This window comes from Ovis canadensis, chromosome 23 (genome assembly GCF_042477335.2).
Source record: "Ovis canadensis isolate MfBH-ARS-UI-01 breed Bighorn chromosome 23, ARS-UI_OviCan_v2, whole genome shotgun sequence".
Taxonomy (NCBI): domain Eukaryota; kingdom Metazoa; phylum Chordata; class Mammalia; order Artiodactyla; family Bovidae; genus Ovis; species Ovis canadensis.
The window spans coordinates 43,948,112-43,969,220 of record NC_091267.1 but is presented as its reverse complement, the minus strand read 5'-3'; the positions used below and the strand labels follow the sequence as shown (position 1 = coordinate 43,969,220).

The following is a 21,109-nucleotide window of genomic DNA, read 5'->3' as shown; positions in this document are numbered from 1 at the left end:
CAATCTATAGATTCAACGCAATCCCTATCAAGCTACCAACGGTATTTTTCACAGAGCTAGAACAAATAATTTCACAATTTGTATGGAAATACAAAAAACCTCGAATAGCCAAAGCAATCTTGAGAAAGAAGAATGGAACTGGAGGAATCAACCTGCCTGACTTCAGGCTCTACTACAAAGCCACAGTCATCAAGACAGTATGGTACTGGCACAAAGACAGAAATACAGATCAATGGAACAAAACAGAAAGCCCAGAGATAAACCCATGCACCTATGGACATCTTATCTTTGACAAAGGAGGCAAGAATATACAATGGAGAAGAGACAATCTCTTTAACAAGTGGTGCCGGGAAAACTGGTCAACCACTTGTAAAAGAATGAAATTAGAACACTTTCTAACACCATACACAAAAATAAACTCAAAGTGGATTAAAGATCTAAATGTATACAGAAACTATAAAACTCCTAGAGGAGAACACAGGCAAAACACTCTCCGACATAAATCACAGCATGATCCTCTATGACCCACCTCCCAGAATATTGGAAATAAAAGCAAAAATAAACAAATGGGACCTAATTAAAATTAAAAGCTTCTGCACAACAAAGGAAACTATAAGCAAGGTGAAAAGACAGCCTTCAGAATGGGAGAAAATAACAGCAAATGAAGTAACTGACAAAGAATTAATCTCAAAAATATACAAGCAACTCCTGCAGCTCAATTCCAGAAAAATAAACGACCCAACCAAAAAATGGGCGAAAGAACTAAACAGACATTTCTCCAAAGAAGACATACAGATGGCTAACAAACACATGAAAAGATGCTCAACATCACTCATTATCAGAGAAATGCAAATCAAAACCACAATGAGGTACCATTTCACGCCAGTCAGAATGGCTGCTATTCAAAAGTGTACAAGCAATAAATGCTAGAGAGGGTGTAGAGAAAAGGGAACCCTCTTATACTGTTGGTGGGAACGCAAACTAGTACAGCCACTATGGAGAACAGTGTGGAGATTCCTTAAAAAACTGGAAACAGAACTGCCTTATGACCCAGCAATCCCACTGCTGAGCATACACACCAAGGAAACCGGAACTGAAAGAGACACATGCATCCCAATGTTCATCGCATCACTGTTTATAATAGCCAGGACACAGAAGCAACCTAGATGTCCATCAGCAGACAAATGGATAAGAAAGCTGTGGTACATATACACAATGGAGTATATTACTCAGCCATTAAAAAGAATACATTTGAATCAGTTCTAATGAGATGGATGAAACTGGAGCCGATTATACAGAGTGAAGTAAGCAAAAAGAAAAACACCAATACAGTATACTAACACATATATATGGAATTTAGAAAGATGGTAACAATAACCCTGTATGCGAGACAGCAAAAGAGACACAGATGTATAGAACAGTCTTTTGGACTCTGTGGGAGAGGGCGAGGGTGGGATGATCTGGGAGAATGGCATTGAAACATGTATAATATCATATGTGAAACGAATCGCCAGTCCAGGTTCGATGCATGATATAGGATGCTCGGGGCTGGTGCATTGGGATGACCCAGAGGGATGGTATGGGGAGGGACGTGGGAGGGGGGTTCAGGATGGGGAACACGTGCACATCCATGGCAGATTCATGTTGATGTATGGCAAAACCAATATAATATTGTAAAGTAATTCGCCTCCAATTAAAACAAATAAATTTATATTAAAAAAATAAAATAAATCAAATTGTGTATTTTTAATGAAATGGATCATTGTATTGAACACTGTAGACATGTTGTCAATACTTTTAAGTCATTTCAACTTTTTCAAGATCTACTTAAAAGACAGTCCAAAATTTATCCTTTAATTATTAAATTATCCTCTTCATGGTATAAAGGAGAGAATAAAAGCTTGCGGATTTAATTTTATTTTTATATTTTAATGAGTTACACACTGGCTCAACAGGGATATCTAGAATTTAACATGCATTTTTCTATATAAATTTTAAAGTTATTCTTTGCCTTTTGTTTTTCATTATTTTGTCATTACCACAGATGGGGGATCTCCAGCTGGTTTATTTGCATACTTCCATTCTTTCACCTGTGTTTATAAATATTTTGTGGGTTTACGGGGGCGGGGGGATCCTCTGTTTTAGCTCAAAAAGAGAATACTGAGGATTAACTGGAAATTGTATACTGCCCCTCTACGTTTCCTGGACCCTGTCAGTAATCTCTAATCAACTGAAATTTTTAAAATCTATTAGTTACTGAGCACTTACTATGGGCTTTCACCACTCACAGCAGGAGTGCAGTCAATCCTCTGTGTCTATGGGCACCCAGAGTTTCAATCAACTGCAGATCAAAAGTATTTAAAAATATTGCAAAAATCACTCCAGAAACTTGAATTTGGGCTTCCGTCTATGGGGTCGCACAGAGTCGGACATGACTGAAGCAATTTAGCAGCAGCAGCAGCAGCAACTGTTTAAGAACATCTACATTGTATTTATAACTACTTACATGGCATTTACATGGCATCAGGCATTATAAGTAATCTAAAGATGATGCAATGTTTAGGGAGGACATTTACCACTTATATACAAATACGACACCACTTGCTTCCCTGGTGGCTCAGAGGGTAAAGTGTCTGCCTACAATGCAGGAGACCCGGGTTCAATCCCTGGGTAGGGAAGATCGTCTGGAGAAGGGAATTGGCAACCCACTCCAGTACTCTTGCCTGGAAAATCTCAGGACTGAGAAGTCTGGTAGGCTACAGTCCATGGGGTTGCAAAGAGTTGGACATGACTGAGTGTCTTCACTTCACTTTATATAAGGGACCTGAGCATCCCAGGGGGTCCTGGAACCCATTCTCTGAGGATACCGAGGAACAACTGGACTGCCACCTAAGAGAAGGGAAACTAAGTAACCTGCCCAAGGGTAATTCAGCTTAACTTTAATTTGGTCTATCCTTTGGGAGGTCTAATTAGAACTGATGGAGAATGTTGGTTTTGCTCCAAATGTCCAGTAGGATCGGAGGCACTTTAACTGCTTGCCTTCCCTTTACTTTTTTGCTACTGTGCCTTTTCCCTTCTCACTGAAGCGTCCTGTAAACCTTGTGTTACCCATTGTCACAATTAAAAGGGCTACACGTCTGTGGCGGTCACTTCCCAGAGAAGTTCCTACAGGAAAAAGTTGGGTGATTCTAGGACTGCAGTGCCTGGGCACTTCGCCTGTACGGTCTGGGCGGGAGCTGGCGGCCAAGGGCAGCCGCCAGGAAAAGCCTCGGTGGGAAGCCTGTCATCCCATGCCAAGAGGTAAAGCCTTGCCCCATAAAGTACCTCAGCATTATTAAACATTTTCTATTTGTCAGGCACTTTATTGTCATTTTTATTGGCTCTTTTTACTAGTCATAACTGCATTAGAACTGTGTACACTCTTTCAACTAAGTGCTCTGGCTCAAGTGGGAAAAGACAGAACTATACAGCTCTCCGTGGGGGTCAGTCCTCAGCCACTGCAGGGGGGCTCCAGGAGCTGGGCTTCACTGTGAGGAAAGATTCCCCACCCCAACCCCCCCGCCACTGTTGGACCATTCTACTTCACCCTGATCCAGAATGTTCTCTTGGACTGTCCTAAAACACCAAAAGCACGAAAATCACATTAAGACTCTCAGTTTTTAAAAGATACATCCATCCGCATACTTGTGCTTCAGTGTACTTTTTTCTTTCTTTCCTCAGTGCCTGACAGCAATGCTTCTGTAACTTCAGCTAGGGAATTCCCTGGTGGTCCAGCGGTTAGGACTCTGTGCCCTCACTGCCAAAGGCACAGGTTCAATCCCTGGTCGGGGAACTAAGATCCTGCAAGCCATGAAGTGTAGCTAAAAACCACAAACAAAACAACCTTCAGCTATACATGACAGTGCCAAAAGTAGCACTGTAAAAGGGCCTAAACCTAGACTTGGAACTTAACTCCTTGGGAACGAGGTGAACTTGAGAAACTGCCTAACCTCTCTAAGGGTCAGCTTTCCTCATCTGGAGGATGGGTATTAATTCCAGTTCCCACCCTTCCCCTTCATGTTTTTTTGTATAACATCTTGACTCTGCCTAGATCACCACTCACATCCCAAGGGGTGGTTCTAAAACCCATCACTCGAGATATCACAGGAGTTATTACACTTCGGGTCACTTGTCTGCCTCCTCCACAAAGCTGAGTCCTCCCAGGTCAAGGAGTTTATCTGTGTCCCCACAGTCTATCCAACCCAGTAACTGACACTAGGAAGGGCCCTGCAAAGCGTCCTTAGGATGAAATCACATATTAAAAAGCCCTTTGCAACCTGTAAAGCACTATTCTCATGAACCTCAGACGCGGCAGCCTACTTCATGCTGGGACAGCCAAGACAGCCGTGAACTAAGGCTTTCCCACAAAAGGTCACAGCAGTGAGAAGGCTTACATTTTGACAAGGCAAGTTTTTTTTTTTCTTCTGAGATTTTACATTTTCTCCCCACACACTTTTAAGGTTTAAATGTCTAGTCTTTCAGTTTGGTCAGGCCACCTTTGGTCCCATTTCTTAGAAAGCAATGCACACGCTGTTGACTCCCCAGGCTTTACTGGTGAGCAGTCAGTAGCTGGGCCAAGACCCCCATCCCCTCCCTCTCCATCAGGTCCTCCTCCTGACTTGCCCACTGCAGTTTACACTGTAGGTATTCCCCCTGTAGCTTCTCCAGTGTCTTCCTTTAACTATTTCTAAGCTATTTTTTACCTTCATATTCCTGCCCTTGCACACAGTAAGTGCTCAATAAATGAATCCTACTTTCACAGTTATTTTGTATAACATCTTGACTCTGCCTAGATCACCACTCACATCCCAAGGGGTGGTTCTAAAACCCATCACTCGAGATAGTAGTTAAATGCACAAAAAGGGTCTAGGACTCCATGATCCTCTTCGTAAGTTAAAAAAAAAAAAAACTTGAGAGACGTACCTGGAAATTCACCATCCTTCCTCCTTAAAAAATAATCCTGAAACTAGTGAAATCACCAGCACTATGAACATCCTACTATTAGTTTAAAAAAAAAAAAAAGGCAACGTGTAAAGGAACATCATGTTGAGAAGAAAAGAAAATGAGGCTAGCATAATCCATTTTCTAATATTCTTGTTACACTTTTATCTAGGTCCCCGTGTTTCCGCAGCAACATGTTTTCCACTGAAAAATAAACATACTGCCAGTCTCTCATTTTTTTCCTGGAGTAAAAAACAGTGAAATATTTGTTCAAGATGGAAAGAAAATAGCTAACGTCTATTTATATATAATTTTGTCAGGAAAAAATCACAAGATAGAAACCAACACTCCAGATGAGCTGGCTTATTGAAATTAATGGAAGTATTAAAGTTATTAATAATTAATATAATTCTAAAACCCACAAACATATTATTGGGACTACAATACTGTGATTATTTGAAGAGCAAACTAGAGGTAACAGATCCTGTATCATCACAGCGATCCTTTCTACTTTATAACAGCGCTCACTCTGTCAAATTAAAACAAGGCAGAAGAGGTCACTAATTAGTCAGAAATGCTGCATCCAAACACCAAGCAATTACCCTGATTCTGCAGTCTATTCAAAACATGTGTTAGTACTAGTACACATCAACTTTAAGTAAAATTTCTGTTGATTTTATATAGTCTCCAAGACCAAAGTCAAGAATTAGAAAATGATAATCCAATTACGCCAGGAGGGAAACACAACAATATAACAGATGTAGGCAAATACATGCTCTACTTCTAAAACACTGGAATTAAAATTTATGAAAGCTATTGCCAAAACAACCTTCAAAATGTTTTAAGACTATGTATTATGACTGCTTCCCCTAATCCCAAACCATTCCAAATAAACTTTCTTGTGAAAAGCTGTCGATCTCCATCTAAGCCAACTTTTGTGAATCCCCTAGAGTCTGGGCGGCAATTACGCCTTCAGAGGGTGCCTCCTACCCCCTCTAGCAATGGGAAGGGTCTGCAGAACAAACTCAGAAGAAAAGCGTAGAAAAAATGGCTTTGGTATAAAGGACACCTGGATGGACAGCTGGAGGTGAACAAGAGGGAGGGGGTCTGGGAGAGCCACAGTGCCAGAAGCCTCCGGAGACTGCCCACCTCCTAGGAGACCAGAGGGTGTGCTACTGGCTGGAGGCAATGGACGCCCCAGGAGGCAGAAGGGCCTGTGTGGCATCTGGATGAGCAATTCACAAGAGAAACACTGAAGACTGGGACTTCATCAGCAAGATCAGCCGTTTTTCATGTGTTCATCAAACGCTCCAGAGTTAAGCGATTTTCAAACAGGAATTCGTTTAACACTGATGACCCAGGAGGTGAGAATGACCACTGTCCCCACATAATTCAGGAGGAAACCAAAGTCCAGGCTGGTTCTGGGCAGAGCTGAGATTTGTCACTGGCAGTCTGGCCCAAGTCTGCTCTTAACGTGCTCTGTGATGGGGCGTCTCAAAGAGTCTGGCTGATACTGTCCCCAGATTCGGCAGAGGCTGGGACCACATGCAGCCAAATGGAAGCATGGTAAGTACTGGAAATAGTCTGTGTTCCCGCTTTTTTTTTTTTTCTTGCTGTATTTTATTAAGTTCTTACATTGCTCTAGCAAAGCACTTAAGGCAGTGATATGAATCTAATGTTATATCATCCTCTCTTTACTGGATTATTTTATACGAACAGCTAAGGGTTGTGGAATCAACAGCCTATGGATTTTAAAAGCAGACTTCAGAATCTGACAGTCCTGGATTCAAATCCCAGCATAGTCACTACCAGTTTTTAGACCTTCAGGGAATTAAGCCAGCATCTATTAACCCTGGATTCCTCCTTCGTAAAGTGGAAATAATAACCACAACTCCTTGAAGGACTGTGTGAGGATTAAATTAGACCAAGCAGCCCACTGCTCCCAAGTGATGCAGAGGCTGCTGGTTGGGGGGCCAGTTTAAAGCTCTCGGTTCATCTTGGTTATTATGAATACTAATGATTACACTCCACTTCCTGACTACAGAGTCAGTCAGAGGTTGAGACAGTTGGCATCAGACTCTGCAAGGAGGGAATCACGTTTGTGTCTGGACTGCGGCCCGGCGACATGACAGCCTTGCAGCCTCACGCCCCCTCCCTTCACTTCTGCCTCGATCTGGTCCAACAGTCCACCCAGAATGGCAAAGAAGCCAGGATGGTGAACCAGCTCAACGTCTGTAACTTCCTTAAAAACTACATGCCAAAAACCCACAGCAAGTTTAGGTATCAGAACTAATCCACAAGCTCAAGAGCCCACATGGGACCCAGCGCTATAAATCATAGTTTCCTTTGTCTTGTGTTAAGAGAGGAGGGATGGGGATGCATGATGAGAGCCTGGACTGAACTAGGTGAGTTAAGCTGGATGGGGGACATGTAATAAAACTAGAAATCGATAATTATAAGCTTCCAAACTAGTCTTGACGTTCGGGAACCGAAGTATTCACAAAGGAAGCAACACTTATCTCTGCCATTCTCCCACATTCCTTTCCGAATTCCTCTCCTTTCTTCCCAGAAGCCTACAGCCGGATGGTCTCATCAATCTGTCAGCCCTTTACAGGTAGCATATTTTTGCCTCCTTCCGTTATGTGCCTAGAGCTTCCCCGGTGGCTCAGGTGGTAAAGAATGCAATGGGGGAGACCTAGGTTCAATCCCTGGGCTGGAACGATCCCCTGGAGAAGGGAATGGCCACTCACTCCAGTATTCTTGCCTGGACAATTCCATGGACAGAAGAGCATGGAGTGCTACAGTCCATGGGGGTCACAAAGAATCGGATATGACTGAATGACTAACACTTTCACGTCCACTTTCTCTCCTTACAGACTGAATCAAACCACCCATCTGCCAGGGTTCACGGCCAGGTGATCAGGGGAAAGCAGTAATTCAGGGAGTGAAGGAGTCTAGATGTTCCCAGGAAGGCTTGCCTTACAAAGATGATTTTCAAAGTGTATACCTGGGTGGAGTATAGAAAACCACTAGTGTTAAGTAAAAACATCAGCACAGTGTTTCAAATTCTTAAAGCTATGTTTTCTTTCATTTCTGTTTATCAAAGGCAATTAATTTTCCTTCTTAGACCAATCACTTCCCACCTCTCTACCCCGTATCTAAATTCTCCAAAGGACGACTTCCCTGGCAGTCCGGTGGTTAAGACTCTGCGTTTCCAATGCAGGGAGCACAGGTTTGCTCCTGGTTCAGGGAACTAAGATCCCACATCCCTCAGGGTATGGGGGTGGGGGCAGCAAAAACATTATCCAGAGAAGTCTTTCAAATGGCATCCTAACTAATGATGCAGTGAATGACTGAATGATCAAAGAGAAGTTAAAAAAAAAAAAAAAGAAAAGTTCTATATACCTAGTCTATATGTCTGGTCCTAAGATTTTCAACATAGGTAACCACAAAGCAACTTCTGTATCAACTTTGCTTTTGAAATAGCGATGCAGACACCAAATGATAACTTGAAAGTGAACTTTTCATAAATCACTGAAATGGAGCTTTGGCCTAAATCAAGGTGAAAATGTAAGAGGTCTCATATACAACATGCAGTCCCATTTGAAGAAACTCTTCTTGCTTGAAATCTGTCTGCAATGATGAGAGGATGGCCTTTTATGTAACATCTGTCAGGGGAGCCAGATTTTAAATCAAGGTGATCCAAAGATTTACATTTAGATGACTGGCATCCACTTTCCCTTTGGCAGCAAATAGTTTTTCTCCCTTTTCTGGATTAGATTTGATAGTGAGCTGACGTGTGTGCACACACGCACACTCAGTCACTCGTCGTGTCCGACGCTTTGTGGCCCCATGGACTATAGCCTGCCAGGCTCCTCTGTCCTTGTGATTTTCCAGGCAGGAATACTGGAGTGAGGTGCCCATGACATATATGTGGGTTTGTATCAATTTAAAATAATACACCTGAGTACTCATGGCAATATTAATACTAAAGAGTAAAATACAGATTTCTTTCCCAAATGACTTGCAAAAACAGACTTTCAAAACGTTGAGTGTTTTACCTTTTAACTGTCTTTATTTTAATCTCCTTTAATATTTAATGAGGCCAAAATCTTGCCAGTGAGACTATTTGCCAAGTGGAAAATGATTAATTTATAAAGATTTCTGGTACCAAAGCCAAAATAGTAAGTGTTCAGCAATTGTTTCCTAAAAGAACAAAGAAACTTCCATACTTAGGCTAATGCCACTTAGTTCCTTTACCAATTTGAACTTTCTATAAAGGAGAGCAAACATTCCTGCATGAGAAAAAAGAATACAGCCACAAAGTATTATTAAAAATCAGGAAAATATCCATTTTACACAAGGTGGTTAATCCTAACTGCTCCAGATAACCTACAGTTGACATAACTGTTAAACACACCCCTCTGTCTCAACTGAGGGGCTTCCCAGATGGCTCAGTGGTCAAGAACTGGCTTTGCAAAGCAGGAGATGTGGGTTAGATCCCTGGGTCAAGAAAATCCTTTCCTGGAAGAGGAAATGGCAACCCACTCCAGAATTCTTACCGGGATAATCCCATGGACAGAGGAATCTGGCAGGCTACAGTCTGTGGGGTTGCAAAGAGCTGGACATGACTGAGCATGAACGTACCTGTCACATTTACAGAAGTTTGATTCCATCTTTAAGAGAAAAAAAAAAAAGAGTATCCCACCTGCCTAGTCTCCAAATTCAAAATAAGACTTTGGCGATTATTTCAATGACACGTAAAATGCATGTTTTTTTCAAGTAAGTAGAACGAATATTCCTTCTCTCTTCCCGCATGACAGCACCTGAATGAAGACTGGATTTCCAAGTGCTGTCAGCATCCAGCCTCTTCAAAGGCAAGGTCATGAACCATTGGGTATGCCCCACAGGGAAGCTGCTCTAATTTTCAGCTTAGAGATTCGAAGGACAGACTCTGGTCTCTAGTGAAGTCAACGAAACAGAAAACACTGGATGTGTACCACCAACCCTAGAATCTCACCACTGATAGGTTTCCTACTTACAGAATTCCTTAAAAGTATTTCTGGAGGTAATCTGGGTTAGGGTCAAGAAACTTCAACTGAGGACACCTTTCTCACAAGTTTACAAATGCTGCCAAGTGTTGATGAGGCAAGAAAAATGCCGCATTTTCATGCAAAGAGAATAGCTATGAAGAGGTCGAATAGGAGACGTGCTAAGCCTTTAAATATATACCATGTAATCTCCACCTAGGAGTTAGGAAGTTGTACCAGTAAGGAGATCATCTTAGACACAACAGCCTTGGGTGGAAGAGAGGAAAGAACTAAGACTATCTCTTACTTTGAACACAGACATTCAAGAGATTAAAGAGTGAATCAGTTAAGGTAACCATCACAACCACCAAGCCTCCAACCTCTTCAAAACTAAATAAAGCCAGGAACTTCACATGAGTGAAAGAATCACAAATTCCATAATCTTCATTAATCCTTATGTGCATTCATTTGTCAACCAGTCCCATAAGTGATACACTTACCAACACCCTCAAGAAGTAAAAGAGTAAACGCATTTACAGTAACCGGCTCTTCATTTGCTGAGAAACTTCAGATTTGATGAAAGACTCAAACAGGGTGTCACTGTGTCATCAAGTAGCCCTTAGCGGAATTCAGTGTGACTCCACTTGATAAGGTCTAGCCTGTACTAAGGTTAGACAGCCTATGTTTTATAATTAAGTAATAATGACTGAAGCTCGAGGTACACAGGGTATTTCCTGTGGATTAATGACCAGCCAGAGGAGCTGCTGACTAAAGTGATGCCTTAGGCCAGGAACCCCAGCCAGTCATTAAACCCCAGGAAATGCCCTGAACCTCAATACTGATTTTAGTAAATACAGGAAGAAAAAGTTTAATATCAGCTTTGTACTTACATTGAACATGCATCTCATACTTAGAATGCTCAGACTTTTGAAGGGGCTTCTACAGAAGTTACTAAATAGTTCCCTTAAACTTCTTAATGCTGATGAAAAAGATTTTTACTTTAACATTAGTGAAAGCAAAGAAACTTTCTGTAGTGTTTTACCTGCAAAGGACTTAGCTAAGATACTGTTTAAAAGGCATAGTGATAACATAACCGACATATGGACATATGGACACTCCAAACTATATTTAACTTGGGAGTTACCTAACAAGAACTCAAGAATAAAAGCATTAGTGTCCAGGTTTATAGAAATGACTGATCTCACTCAGTTAAAAGACTGTGACGGAGTGCTGTAATTCTTAGAACAAAACCAAACCAACGAAACAAAGGTCCCTCATCTTTTGTGGATCTTAAGTCAGGATTCCATGTGACACTAGAGTCAAAAAATCAGTAGACAAGACGCCAGGGGACCAACTGCTTCATTGTTATTTCAAGCAGATAGGTACTTTAATAAACTCTCTTAGGCTTTTAACTCTTAATTAGGCGCTACTTGAAATCAGGACATTTTAAGGGTTTTACTTTATCAGAAGAATCTGATCATTTACTTCTGCTTTCAAAGAAAAAGCAAATCCAAAGTCTCCATCCTTCCAACTCCCTAAACCACCTCGTGGTCTGTCAGAAACTGCACTACAAGCACAGAAAGACACACAGCCTCCGGGGCTCATGTAGCTTAGAGAACTCTGGTGTTTATAACACCATTCACAAACCCTTTCTCAGTTGGCCTTGAGGCTTGCTGATTAGCCAGTAAACATCTGAAAGGGTCAGTTTATCCAGAACTGGAATTTCCACTTTGGAAAAAGCATAGAGGTACCTGACATCTGTGCCTTGAAAGGCCTGCCCTACACCCCCAAACTCAGGGCCAAGCTGTAAAAACCCAGGGGCTACTCCTGTCTGAAGAAGAGAGGAGGGTTCCCAAGGACCTCTGCTTTTTGGCTCCTACAGCACAGTATCCAAAAGATGAACCTAGCTTTAAAAGAATATGAATATATTCTTCTAGGAAAAACAGTAAGACAAATACCCAGTTGAACGTCTAATCTCAACCCAGAAGTCTAACCACTTTGAATTAAATAATTTCAACGTTCAAACAGCTCCCTTATCTTTGTTAAGGATCCTGAAGCCCAGAGAGGTGAAGTGATTTACCCGAGGTGGCTCAGCTTCTGAGCTAGCTTACTTCAGAGTTCTTTCCACTCTAATCTGCTGTTAGCTCAACGGTCTATCTTGCCATCACTTAACTGTGCCCTAGACCAACAGCTCCATGGCGCTAGGAAAGACAGCAAAGTTCCAGTGCCCACACAGCCCAGCACAGAAAGCATGCTCCAACTGGGAGACTGGCTGGGAGTACAGACACTACCTTTCCAAACCATCAACAAGTGACTTAATTGATGAAAACGACATTCCAAACGGTTGCTTTACATTCAACTACACCTCACTATATAAACTGGCACTCACCCACCTCTCCAAAATCCGCCCCTTACAGGAAGTGGGAATGGCATGTCTGAGTTATAAATAATCATTTATAACTGCTTTTTTACCTTCATAAGTTAGTGTGAATATGTACTAGAGTATTTTAATCGTTGCTTTATTCAAAGATAGTTTAAGTAACTGCTTCATTTAGAGGCACAGTATTCCTGCACGCTTTGCCGTCTAAAACCCAGACATTCAATGGAGGGTTGAGCCGACCCTTTTGTTCTGTGAACTCTGAAGTTTTCAGCGTTACTGCGCAGGAGGGAGTGTTAGCTAGCTGGCCCTGTCCAAGCCTTTACGGTTAGGTGGAAACTTTCCTGAAAAGCGTCAAGAGAGTTAAGCTTTTAACAGTGAAATCGAATCCGATTCAGCTTATCGGCTACTTTGAAAAACTTCCCCCGCCCCCCACCAACCCAGGCCCGCGTGAGCCCACGGTAGTCTCCAGTGGTACCAGAGAAACACTTCATGCATAGACTTTGGTTTGGTTACCTGGGTGGGGGAAACAATAGCAGGTGAAACTATTGTGGGAGAATTGCTGCTTCTGTGCCCATTGGCTTCTGGAAGAAGAGGCAGGGGGTCGTGTTTCACCGAAACCACCACCACCGCGTCCACAGGCTCCGAGGGGCGGATACAAAGTCTTTTAGGGGAAGAGGGGCCGCACATCTCCCCCGACCCGAATACCGACTCGTAAAGGGCGCGCTTGGGCGCAGCCTCCGATTTCACGTCGGGCCCGACCTGGCTGTCTCTGGGGAGGATATAGGTGTTCCCCAGCGAGGGCGGCTGGGGGCGGTGGTGGTGGGAGGGATGGGTGGGGGGCTGGTGGGAGTGGTGGCGAGCCGCCCCGTTGAGAGCCTCGGCGTAGCAGCCCTGCGGGGCGGGCGAGCCCAGTTTGGTACCGATGCCGGCGATGCTGTTGAGCGTGGCGATGGAGACGGCGCCGATGCAGTGGTTGGTGTAGGTCTTGGAGAGTTTGGCTGCCTTGGAGAGCATCTGCATCCTCGTGCCCAGCAAGTTCTTGCCGATGGCTTTGTTCTCGTACCAGGTCACATCGCCCTCGCTGCAGTGGTCCCGGGGCCGCTGGAAGAAAGCCTTGCACAGGGGGTTGCGCTTCGACAAGTACTTGACGAAGCTGGCATAGGGGCAGAACTCGGTGCCCGTCTCGTACATGCGCGGCAAGTTCTCCTCGTCGCTGCTCTCGGCGCGCTTCTTGCTCCACGACGACGAGCGCGACTTGTGGTAGGGCCCGAGGGACTTGAAGTAGACGAACTTGCGGCCATCCTCGTCCATGGCCAGCCCGAAGGAGTCTTCCTCCAGCTCGCGCTGGTTCTCGCGGCCGCGCGTGCAGAAGTACATGCACGTCTCGAACCAGACCTTGTTGAGCAGCCCGAAGGGCGTGTTGGTGCTGAAGACGCTGGAGGTGTAGAGCTTGCGCAGGTCGGCGCGCGTGATGGCTTGCTTCTGCACCACCGGCCCCGCGCCCTGCTCCTCGAGCTTGCGGATGACCGCAGCCAGCGTCAGGTTGGCGCTGCGCAGCTCGGGGTCCTTGGTGAGGTCGAGCGTGCGGCAGTACGGGGGCTCGTTGAGGTAGCGGTTGAGGGAGCTGCGGATGCTGATAAGCGACGACTTGCTGTAGAGCTGGCCGCTCTTGGAGCGGGCCTCGGCGTAGAAGGAGCGCAGCACGCGGCACAGCGCCCCCTTGTCCATGGTCTCGAAGTCCGGGCTCTGCGCCTTCTCACTCAGGTATTCCCGGAAGATGCGCACGGCATAGCGGGTGGCCAGCCGGGTGTTCTCGCTCAGCCGGGCCCGCTCGGGGCGCTGCAGCACGTCGGGGTCCAGCTCGGCGCCGGCCCCGGGCGGCCCGCCGCGGGCCCGGGGCGCCAACAGTCGCGGCGGCGCCTCAGGCTCCAGCGCGGCGCTCTGGTCCATATTGATCCTATGGACCGGCTCGGGCTCCAGCTCCTCCCCGGCCGAGTCCTCGGGCTCTAGGGGCTCGTCCCAGTCCAGCCCCATCTCCTCCTCCTCCTCCTCGTCCTCCTCCAGCCCCCCACCTCCGTCCTCCTCCTCCTCGTCCCCCGTTATCTGCACCTCCTGGATCTCGTCCTCCTCCTCGTCTTCCTCCTCCTCCTCGCCCGCGCTGCAGTAGTGCGGGCGGCCGTGGCGGCGGCCGCGGCCCCCCACCCCGCGCTCGCCCTCGCCCCGCTCCCCATTGTTCTCGGCGGCGGCGGCGGCGGCGCTGCCGCCTGCGCTGGTGTTACAGTCCCCGCTGCCAGGCATTCTCGCCATATTGCCGTCTCTCTGCCAGTCCTCGGGCAGGGCGCATGCGCTATATTGGACCGCAGCGCTGAGAGCTTTTGTGTTTAATGACCTTCAGCTACCGGGAGGCAAAGCCGGGCTCTTAAAGGAGCCGCGCGCCAATTGTCAGTTCGGAGCGCGGCTCCGGAGGGGTAGCGGCGCGCGGGGGATGGAGGGGTAGGGAGGCGGGGGTACGTTAGACAGGCAGCGCGTAAGGACCGAGGCTGGCTGGACCCTCTTCCTCCCCCACCCCTCTCCCCACTCCGAAGAAAACTTTGAAGGGGGGGTGGGGGAAGGAAGGGGAGGGAGAGCTGTCGATGGGGCTGAAACACTCCCAACTTACCCTCTGGCTGAGTGGCGCGCGGGCCCGGGCGGGAGCGAGGGAGGGCCGGCTGGGAGGGCGGGGCGGTCTCGCTTCTCTAAGTAATGCCCGAGGAGCAGTGCCCCTTCCACCGCCCCCTCATTGCCCCCCGGAGCCGGGGGTTCGGGGAGGCGGCTGCACCGGGCGCGCCGCGGATGCTGCTTCGAGAAGCCCGTGTCTGGGGCCTCCCGGAACGGAGCGGAGCAGGCAGGTTAATGAGCAGGGTGGAGGAGGCACAGCGAGGCCCCGCACCCTCTCTGCGCCCGCGGCCAGGGCGCAGCGGGCGAGGCTTGGGAGCGGGATGGGGCTGGCGGCAGCGGCGGCTCCCCCACCTACTTGCTGGGGGCGAGGCGCGGGGGCCTGGGGCCAGCCGCAAGGCTCCCAGCTCTCTTTCCGACTCTTGCAAAGGAGCGAAACACGCCCCACGTCAGCCTCATCCCTTTCGACTTTTCCAACAGCTACTTTTAAGCTGTCATTAAAGACCTGGGGCGCTCCCCGTAGGTCTGGGGCAAGTCCGCGCCGGTCCAGTCAGCCTGGGGAAGGAGCGAAGGCAGAAAGACTGGGAGGGGCGAGTGGGAGGGGAGACGCGGGGGAGAGGCGCTCGGGACCCCAGGGACCCCTCCCCACCCGCCCAGGCCACCGCCCTCCTGCCTCGAAGCAAACTAACACAACTCCCGACGGCGAGGCGCTCCGCCTGGTCGGAGCGGGCAACGCCAGTCCCTAAGACCCTGGGGGCCGGTGGGCGGGAAAGAGTAAACTTGGGTCTCAGCCGCCCCCGCCGCCGCCACGATTCCGGCAATTCGGATCCTGGGCGCGCTCTGGTTCCAAGTTTGCCAACCGCCATTCGTTCGCCCTCGGGGCTGTGCTGCCTTCGGCGCGCGGGGGCGGGCACCTCCGAAACTGGAAAGGCGGCCAGAGAGCTCGCCGGGTCCCGCTTTCCCATCGGAGACACTGTCCCATTTCCAGCCAAACGCCCGCCCACGGAGCGCCCAGGCTCCGGGCACGTCCTTGTCACCGCCTCCAGGACTCCGGGCCCGGGGGCAGCGCCCCCAGACCCACCGAGACCTCGGCTCATTTCTTTGGAGGCACAGCCGCGGCCATCTCCGGATTTTGTAACGCCTTCTAACTTGCTCCTCCTCGGGGAGCCCGAGTGTGTCCCCCTAGAGCGCTGGTCAACTCCGAGTCCCAGGCCGGCCCGCGAATGAGGCTGCCTCTCCAGCCTTTCGTGTGCGTCCTCGGATCTCAGTCCGAATTCTCAGCACCTGGGCTGGGAGGGTCTACTCAATTGCTAGTTCCCTGCGACAACCCCCCCCCCCCACCCGCCCCCAACACACAAACACACACACACCAGGCCCTCTGTCTTGCTTTCAGGGCAGTTTATAATCTAGCGCATGAAAAGTAACCCATGGGTCAATTTGTAATTTTAAAAAAGAAGAAGAAGAAAAGAGGAAGGAAGGAAGACTAGGTCTCTGGGCCGCGTGGGCGTCTAAAATGGGAGTGGACAGTGTCTCCCCAGCGACCAGTCTCGCCCTCCGCGCGCCGCCTCGGCCCTGGACGCTGCCGCCGAGCTCTGGGGAAACCGCGCCAGGTGTGAACAAGTTAGAGCAAGTCACTGCCTCGCGGGCCCCCTCCCGCTCCTCGGGGAAACACACACACACATACACACACCCCACTCTCCCGCTTCTCGGTGAAACACACACCACACACTCTCATCAGTCCTCCTCTCTGCAGAGAACCTTCTGGGGAGTGCCGGGAGGACTGGGATCCGGAGGTAGCACTCCTCGGGAATCTTCCCCGAGGTGCGGTGGGCTGTGTCCAAACGCCACTGTGCTGGGGATGTATAGAAGGGAGCCCAAGGCAGTAGGCAGAGAAGCTAGTCGCACCCGCGGTCCCGCGCATACGACCTGGCACACATCATCCGCACCGGCTACTTCCGGAGGGCTGGCCCTTTGTCCCGGGATGCTCCCAGGTTTGGGGGCCTCCGGAGCCCTCCGGCCCGGCATTTCAGCCCCTGCGGAGAATTCAAGTGGGCGCCCGGCAAGTTCCCCGCCAGGGGCTACTCCCCGCTCAGCGGTCCTCACCGCAGATTCAGTGAGCCCAGGGGCCCAGGGGCCCAGGGGCCGTGTTGGCTGCGCTCCGGGGACTCGGACCCACGCTCCAGGGGCGGAGCAGCTTCCCAAGGTCTCCCCACTTCTGCGGGCGGCAGGGGTGCCCCCCACTCCCTCCGCCCCGGCTCCCCTCCCCGCTGGGCGAGCTGCTTTGAATTGCTCGCAATTTGCCGAAGGCGATGTGCTGGGTTGGACGCTCCGGGAAACAAAGCAACCAAAAACAGCTCCCAGTTGACGTCAACTTATTTCCAGAAAAGAAAATAGTTTTGTGCTCCCAGGACAAAATCGCCCCCAGGGCAGGTCTCTACTGGCAAAAACCAGGGGGCGGGGGTGGGGAAGAGCAGAACCAAAAAAACCCCAAGTGCAAATAACTTTTTAACGGAGTTGGGAAAACAGCAGCTTTTGAGGCTGCCTGGATATTTTGCAAACAACGGTCAGGACCCCAGCTAATATTGGATACAAAAAAACGCACCTTGGAAAGTACGCGTTGGTGTGATTATCTGGCGACTGGGAATCGGCTTCGTGGCATCGGCTCCTGAAACGCTACCAGAATTCTTTGCCCATAATGATACTTCATCAAATATTGGGAAAGACCTCTTCAGGATAATACTTAAGAGTATTTACCAGGACGAGCACCCAGGAAAACCAAGCAGTTATAAATCTGTTCACCAACGACACCCTCCCCCGCCCACCCCAAACACATACACACCGACTCCTTCCCCAAATGTTGCTTGATTTTTAAAACCCAATAACACAGAATTACATCTGAGTTCATAAAGGAGTTCAATTCTAGCTTTAATAAATGATTCCTTAAAAACATCCTGTGGTTCACACACACTCAATTCCAAATTGAGAGGATCAAAAGACCTTTCTTATTATTTTGCTGGGGAAGCAATATTGGTTATCTTCTGCCTATGAGCCCAGCCTCCCTTCCTCCACTTTGATTTTGCCCTACCATGAATTCCATTTAGCTCACCACTTGAAACTGACAGCTGCCTCTCCTTCCTTGTAAAGATGGTTATTTCTTGTGCAGGATAGCTTCTGTACATAGAAAACATACAGCTTCTTCATATAAAAGACAATTCCAGCACTCTATAGAGCATTTATTGCAATTATTTAACTGTCAGCTACCCTAAGAGGTTTACAACTTCAACAAGATTCACAAGATTCAACTCCACATTTTCTGTCTCTTTATTATTATTATAAAGTATCACATATATTTGTGCTTCTCCATTTCTTAGATTACTTGAAAGTAGTGGCATGGTTGTTTTGGAAGGAAAAATTCCAAATGTTTTCTCTTCATTTTCTAACCCACCTACTTACTCCCATTCAGTCCATACTTTCTGAGTTTGTGCCATAAAGAAACATATTCAACTCTGATTGCAGTCTTCTGACCTTATCTGTTATATAATAATGTAGTTGCTTTTTATATGTTTCCTCTCCTACATCAGTATATCTTTGTCGTTTAGGTTAGTGCTCGGGACACTCCAGTTGTTCACCATGAATGAATGAATAGGATATGTGTTTAGTTAGCCCCTGTGTAAAGGAATAAATATTTTGGGGAAACATCTGAAATACCATGAGTCTGAATTTCTATATTAAAAAATTTTTGTAGGATGAAAAGTAACTATATGACAACATTACTGTCTGCAGTAATATTTACAAGTTAAAGTGAACATAATGACTGCTTTGGTTTAATATTTCCTTGCAATTGATTCCCGCTCTAGTGGACCACATTGTAGGAAGTTATTTGCAGGAGTAAGGGACCGGGGAATGCAGGTAGCTACAAGAGATATGAGCTGGGGAGGATTTAAGTGGGTAAGTTCAAGAAATGTTGTGTGTTCTTGAGGGCAGAGGTCATAAAAAGAAATCAGTTCATCACTGATGGGAAAGATTGAAGGCAGGAGAAGAAGGGGACAACAGAGGATGAGATGGTTGGATGGCATCACTGACGCGATGGACTTGAGTTTGAGCAAGCTCCAGGAGTTGGTGATGAACAGGGAAGCCTGGTGTGCTACAGTTCATAGGGTTGCAAAGAGTTGGTGACTACCGAGCAACTGAACTGAACTTTTATTTCATCACTGTTTTTAGTTTCTCCTTTTAAAGTCATGCTTTCTGGATTTGATTACTAAAAGATTTATAAAGCAGTCTGAAGGTTAAATGTGAATTCAAATCAAAACTATTTTCACTTATCTTTGTTTCAGAGTTTTACTACTAAATTCTGCTGAATTTAATTGAAAATCATCTTGAATAATGTTTTTTCGAACTCAGATGAAAATAGAATCCATGTAATCTAACTCTATGATGTGGAAGAAAACTCTGTAAGAGCAGAAACTGTGTCCTATATCACCTCATCTCTGGTTCATTTCCAGTACAGTTCCTTAGTGTATTTTAGCAGAGTGGCTGGTACTAGTAGACACTCAATAAACATGCAAATATTTATGTGTGGGGTGAGAGCTAACCACCACAAAAGTTCATAGAGCAGTTGTTCAATTGCTAAGGCATGTCTGATTCTTTGTGACCCCATAGCCTACAGCACACCAGGCTTCTCTGTCCTTCACCATCTCCAACGGTTTGCTCAAACTCATGTGGATCGAGTTGGTGATGCCATCCAACCATCTCATTCTCTGCCATCCCCTTCTCCTCCTGCCCTCAATCTTTCCCAGCATCAGGGTCATTTCTGATGAGTCAGCTCTTCACATCAGGTAGCCAAAGTATTGGAACTTCATCATCAGTCCTTCCAATGAATATTCACGGTTCATTTCCTTTAGGATTGTCTGGTTTGATCTCCTTGCTGTCCAAGGGACTCTCACAAGTCTCCTCCAGCACCATAGTTTGAAAGCATCAGTTCTTTGGTGCTAAGCCTTCTTAATGGTCCAACTCACATCTGTACATGACTACTGGAAAAATCATAGCTTTGATTATACAGACCATTGTCGGCAAAGTGATTCGTTTTGAAATGAAAACATTCAACTGTTAGCTCTTAGTTACTAAGACTCTAGTATTTCCAGGCTTGAATATAAATAAGAAAACCAGAGCCAGAAGGGCTCCCAAAGATTAAGCCGCTTGCCCAAGCTCTCTGAGACCTCTGTAGGTCAGGAAACTTTGGCTCTGTAGCCCAATCTTAAGTGGCTTGCCACAATCAGCTTCTAGGAACCAAAGAATGAAAATAAAAAATACAAATCTTCAAGGGAACAATTCCCTATCACTAAAATACTTCTCTGTGTCATCCGATTTGGGAATCTTGGAGAGTTAGAATAGGACTACACCAAGACCTTGGACTGTGAGCACAGCAGAAGTAGCCTAAGAAGCTGTCACCTTTATCACATGGCACCTAAAATACTGGGATTATTTTCCAGGGCTGTTGTAAGTAGAGACCCATTCGTGTCTTAGAAGAAATGATGGTGAAGATTTTAGAGACAAAAGGAATGCCCACAAACCCAATCAGACCAGAATTAGGTGTTTTCTGTTGAAATCCTAGGTTGTCCCACATTACTCTCTAGGGAGTAAGAAGGATTTTACCTATTTTTATCTTTGATGTTTTGTAAAAAAAAAAAAAAAATAGGTCAGAGTGAATTTACCACAGTGATTCACAGGAGTAGAATTTTTTGTTTCTAATTGCCACCTGGTAACTATAATTCTTGATCTTTCTACCTAATAATCACCTACCAGTCTCCTAGGCTGTTTGTAAAACAAATAATATCTTAAAGGAATGTAGTTTTCCATAAGAGAATAATGTTTTTGTAGAGCCTAAGAGCATGCTATTTCTCTTTGTTATAATATTCTGATAATGAAACTCCTCTTGGCTAATAATGAAGTCAAATGTAAAGGCTGTCAAAGTTAAGTCAAACATAAAATTAATAATGATAGTAATTTCTCTTCTAGTCATTTATATTTAAAGAGCTTGTAGGATCGAAGTGGATGTTAGTCCTAT

At 46.6% G+C, this 21,109-nt stretch overlaps 1 protein-coding gene and 1 non-coding gene across 6 annotated transcripts in view; one reads left to right on the top strand and one right to left on the bottom strand.

Annotated features, from left to right (window-relative positions):
• Window positions 1-21,109, bottom strand: part of KCTD1 (potassium channel tetramerization domain containing 1) — a 206,396-nt gene that overhangs the window by 85,627 nt on the left and 99,660 nt on the right. Inside the window, exon 1 of one of the 5 annotated variants that reach the window (XR_011252469.1) lies at window positions 12,904-14,751. The exons of 1 other annotated variant lie outside the window; for it this stretch is intronic. Coding sequence is in view for 1 of the 4 variants with exons in the window: in XM_069569288.1 (XP_069425389.1) it covers window positions 12,904-14,697 (1,794 nt within the window). In the remaining 3 variants the exon portion in view is untranslated. Of the gene's footprint in view, window positions 1-12,903; window positions 14,752-15,049; window positions 15,598-21,109 lie in introns of those variants that run through there. 3 more of the 5 variants (XM_069569291.1, XM_069569289.1, XM_069569288.1) reach the window with 3 other exon arrangements.
• TRNAC-ACA (transfer RNA cysteine (anticodon ACA)) lies at window positions 2,607-2,678 on the top strand. The gene has a single exon. It is a non-coding gene; the product is annotated as a tRNA-Cys (tRNA).